Raw genomic sequence first — 5,319 nt, 5'->3', positions numbered from 1 at the left:
GGAGGGGTGAAAGGGAGATATGTGGTCGGTATGTAAAAAAAATAAAAAAATAAAAAGAACATTAGCATGCAGCAACAATTTGTACCACTGACAAATTGACGAGCACGGCTACCTCAGTTAGTTTACATAGATGTCTACCTCGTCTTTCTCATTAGGAACCTTAATTGGTCCTTTCTCTTCTTCTTCTACCAAAGTCTCATCATACACATCATTCTGGAAGAAGGAACCAAAGGGAGAGAACCAAGTAAAAATAAAGCTATTCAGTAGAACACTGGCTGTAGTCACTATGTCCAGGGGTTGAGCTGCCCATTAGGGAAACACTGTTTTCTGATTAAACCCAGAGAAGACATAATGATTCAGAAGCTCTCCTTGGAAATACAGACACTAATTTCCAGAAACCAGCTCCCTCCCCCATCTCTCCAGTTTGGAGATGGCATTTCATTGTTTCAGTGAGAGCACCAAAGAGGTTCTTCTTTGGGATGGAGTGGATTCAGGGCATTATTAGTGGCTTAACCATATTCAGTAGAATCCTCTAATGCTCCTAGATCTTCCACACAGCTGAATCATGCCCATATCCAACCAAGTTGTTCCACACAGTGATCCCTTTGCCTAGCAGAGTAGACTGGAAGTGCCTGCGAATTTCAGATAGTCCCATCATGGGAAAGACTTCAGAGGCAGTATATATTTGGGCTTAAATGTGTTTCTTTAATATACATTAGTGCTTAAAGGTCTCCACCCTGACACATACTTAATTCCTTGTGTTGTATTTCACTTTAATAACAAACCACTCACCTTAGGGTTGGTCTTTTGATTTATGCCAGTTTCATTTCACCAATACATTTGTCTGCCATAAGGAGTTGGCACTATCTGAACACATCATCTTTGCATGCAGAGCTTAGGATGTGAACACCTTTAAGGAAGGGAAGACATTAGACATGTAGAGGAAGATACAAGCTTCAGACACAGCCTGATAATCAAAGGAATATTTTATTTTAAATGAGTAGAATACTGCAAGAATATTGTGTAATGTTAGTAAATTTGACCAAGGAGTCTTCTGGCACATTTTGCAAACACCAGAGCTCATACTTCAGGCATTTTGATTGGCCTGCTTGGAAGTACCCTGGGCATTCAGGTTACTCTGTAATTTCAATGACCTGATCTCAAAGAGGAACATAATCATAGCAAAGAGTGACAGGGTGGCTGTCAGGACCCCTATGGGGAACACATGAGTGTAGTGTTTTTTGATCAGGTCTTCTTTCCTAACAGGAAAGGTGGGTGGAAAATCAAGAGTGGTTTCATCATAGCGATCTGCTACATGGTTCCAGGTCACAGAAAGAGCTGTGCAAAGGCTGCTGAGAAGCAGAATTAAGACACAACACTTGTAGCAGAGTATCTGAATGTCAGGGACCGAGGCTCTGATAATGCTAACCCTAATAGCCGCTGAGCTAAAAATCACCACCACGGGTTTTATAAACATAGCCAGTAAGATCAGGATCTGTGCACATCTAAATTCAGGTGAAATGGTCCACGTTGAGTTGACAGGGCTGTGCACCAGAATCCTGGTCACAGAACCAGAGATGTTAAACTCCCGATGGTAATAAGCTCCCCAGAGTCCGATGTACACAAGCTGAACAACCTTGTCGTCAAATTCCCAGAGGCGCCAGTATCGGCTGCTTTGGAGGATTATTCCAAACCCCAACGACAAGAGGCTGCAAAGGAAGCCAGTCAGTCTGAATATCCATTCCTTCACCTGTGCAAATCTGTAGATAAGATTGAACAAGTATAGAGTAAATCCAGAAAAACAAATGCAGAGTGATAAACAGAGTGAATGAATCATGGTTTACAGAGTACTAAATACTCATACCTTGCCCTTGCTGTCTCAATGTTGTACTTATGTATAAGAAACCTTTAAATCTATGACTGTGGCAGGAGTTCCCATTGTAAGATGTTTTGGACAATAATTTCACAATATCCTTCAAGTGCTGCTATATTCCTGTTTGTTAACTTGGAATTTCAATACTTGGAGTTAAAGGTGAAATACTAGTTTTCAGTGTCATTTAAGGTAATTCTAACTGCACCCCTCTTTGCATAACAGAACAATTGTAGATAACTTTAATGAGTGTTCTGGGGAGAAGAATGCTCAAGTTATTGTAGTGGATTGTTGCATGATCCTTACACAAGCATTTTAATGTGTATAACCCTTGAGAAGAAAGAAGCAAAAAGGAAAATGATACAGATGGTATGTCCATTTATGTCAAACCAAAACATACCTGACTTCTTTTTACTTACTTACGTACTTACTTACTTATTTATTTATTTATTTATTTATTTATTTATTTATTTATTTATTTATTTTTGAGACAGGGTTTTTCTGTGTAACAGGTCTGGCTGTTTTGGACCTCACTCTGTATGCCAGGCTGGCCTTGAAATCACAGAGTTTTGTCTGCCTTTACCTCTGGATTTTATACCTGACTTCTTTCAATATCCAAAGATATATGAACATAAAAGATGAACAAAAAAGGAATGCTAAGTAGATCAAGGGTGTTAGAACAGATACTGTCATAATTCTTTACATATTTTCCTAAATGGTATTCAATTCTATAGAAAGGTATGTGTAATATTTTGTAATTAAAACCAGCATGAACACAAACTTTAACCTCTATGTGTAACCGGATGTAGATATAGCTTTTGGTAGATTATTGATTATCCAGTATGTGTGAGGTGCTGAGTTCATTTTACATAACCACAAAACTATAATATGTATGTAGAAGATGAGGAATCATGGATATGCAAATTTTTGTATCTGCTAATATATTCAATATTGCACCTTGAGAATATTGGCTTCATTTTGGTGCAACATATAAAGTATCCTGAGGTATTTTGGTTGAGCCAATGTCATCTTTGACACAAAACTTACACTTCACATTAACACTATGAAGGAACTTATTTGCATCTTCTCTAAACTCAGATCTTTGAGTGTAGCAATAAGGAAAATGAGAAAATCATGATGAGTGGTCCTGAAGAGTTATTCAACAAAAGGAAGGAAGCAAAGTCCTTCAGTGATTCCAGCATGTGCATATGTCATTGCCATTGCACATGCAGAAGGTTAAGGTATTTTTTGTGTATTTTTTATTAAAGAAAAATTTTTTAATTCATTTTACATACCAACCACAGATCCCCCTCTCATCCTTTCTCCTGCTCCCCCTAAGCCTTCCCCCACAACCCACCCTTCATCCCCTCCTCCAAAAGTGTAAGGCCTCCTGTGGGGTGTCAGCAAAGCCTGGTACATTCAGTTGGAGAAGTACCAAGCCACTGCCCCCTGCATCAAGGTTGAGCAAGACATTCCATCATAAATAATGGGCTCCAAAAAGCCAGCTCAGGCACCAGGGATCCTGATTCCACTGTCAGGGGCCCCTCAGACAAACCAAGCTACACAACTGTCTCCTGTGTGCAGAGTGCCTAGTCTGGTCCCATTCAGGCTCCACAGCTGTCAGTCTAAAGTTCATGAGTTTCCAGGAGCTTGGTTCAGTTGTATCTGTAGATTTCCCCATTATATTAACCCCCCCTTGCTCATATAATCCCTCATCTCTCTCTTCAACTGGACTCCCTGTTTCTCTTCAGATGGTATAAATCTTTTACCTTTTACTGAGGGTCTTATAAATGGAAACTCCTTGCCAGAAAGCATTACCCATGAGCTACCTACTGTTCCATAATCTCCTATGGAATGTGCTTCTTAAAATGGTGAAGATTGTAGACTTACTGCTTGGGAAATTACATCAACAAGATCAGTTTGCAATTGATGGTGGCTTGGGTATCACCATGAGCTCTTTCTTGCCAAGAGAGATCTGGGGCAGTGACTGCAGGAGCAGTATGCTTCAAAGCAAAAATGAAAGCAGGAGGGAGAATGATTTTGTGCCAAATGAGCTAGCTTGGCGGGATGTGGTACTGCCCTTGTCTGAACCCCCAAGAGTAGACACAAGTGTTTTGTAAAGAAACAAGTAGAAAGCCTTCATGTAGCATATGTTATGTTTTTACCTTTTTGTGTTAGGGGCGAAGTGATCCATTTGAAAGATGACAATATCACAAGTCTTCTTCTAATTCACAGGAAATACTGATTAGAGAGGGAGTCACATGAAGTGGTGAAGCACCTGAGTAAAAGAAGTCCTGTTAGGCACACGTTTCTGCTCAGAACAACGCCTTGTTGATGGTTGGGCTCTCAGAAACTTTTGAATTCACAGCACATGCTTTACTTAATTAGAACCTATGTTAAACACTTCAGGATATTAGTGACCCTTGAATGATACCCAGACAATTGTTATTCTCATTTTATACATAGGGAAATACCAGAGACACTAATTCCCATTCACAAACTTCAGTGAGGTACACAGATTAATGGGCAATGCAAACACTGGAGAGTTATTATTCACTTGGGTCTTCCTGTCACTTATGATGTTCAGAAGGATTTACTCAAATGGAAAACATGTACAAAAATACCCTAATCTATATGTCAGAGACCTTCTTTGGCATCTTATGTCTTAAGATAGTGAAGCTGATTAATGAAAACAACATGGAAAATATAAAATTCTTACCTTTTTATCTCTCTTCTAGGAAATTCAAGTGTTACCGACTGCCAAACTTAAGTGACGTATATGCATTCTTATGTTTCCATGACTACAAGTGCTATGTGGTTGGTCATGGGCAACAAATGGGTTCCAATGGGGACCTATAAAATGTCAGAGTGAAGTCTTTAAAATTGATTTATTAAGTGACACATCAAATAGCCAAAAACTATTCTTGGTTGTCTACTTAATAATATCTGGAATTAACTAAAACTCTAATTACTGGGCACATATGGGAGGGATTTTTTTCTTAATTATATCCTCTGAAATGCAAAGACCTACTTATAGTCCAAATCTTCCATGTGGGAATATTCACCTTTACTACATATCTTTCAAGATGATAAGATTGACCTTTAATCTGGACCACAAATTTGCATGTGCATATTTTTTTTTTACTTCTTGTTCTCATTCTCACTATAAAGCCCATTCCTTCACTGGTATAAGAACTTACCTCTTCATGATTCCAACATATACTGAAGACCACCTGGGATACTCAGCCTTGTTGACTGAACTATTGCTGGATTCTTTGACCTTCTGTTGGCAGACAGCCACTTTTGGACTAGTTGCAGAACAGCCTGTGAGCCATTATAATAAATCACCTTCATAGATAGATAGACAGGTTTATTGATTGATACATAAATACAGATATAGATAAAGATATATTTTATAAGAACAGAACCTCTAAAGAACCTTGGACAAT

At 38.8% G+C, this 5,319-nt stretch overlaps 1 protein-coding gene across 1 annotated transcript; it reads right to left on the bottom strand.

Moving 5' to 3' along the window:
- Window positions 1-1,087: 1,087 nt before the first annotated feature.
- Window positions 1,088-4,064, bottom strand: LOC128114535 (uncharacterized). The gene is made up of 2 exons (XM_052744620.1): window positions 4,036-4,064; window positions 1,088-1,760 (listed from the first exon to the last, which is right to left on the bottom strand). Exons 1-2 carry the CDS (start codon window positions 4,062-4,064, stop codon window positions 1,088-1,090), a joined length of 702 nt encoding a protein of 233 aa, XP_052600580.1.
- Between the last annotated feature and the right edge of the window lie 1,255 nt (window positions 4,065-5,319).

This window comes from Peromyscus californicus, unplaced genomic scaffold (genome assembly GCF_007827085.1).
Source record: "Peromyscus californicus insignis strain IS unplaced genomic scaffold, ASM782708v3 Scaffold_10__1_contigs__length_136768540, whole genome shotgun sequence".
NCBI lineage: Eukaryota > Metazoa > Chordata > Mammalia > Rodentia > Cricetidae > Peromyscus > Peromyscus californicus.
The sequence above is the reverse complement of the archived record's forward strand: the minus strand, read 5'-3'. Positions and strand labels throughout refer to the sequence as shown.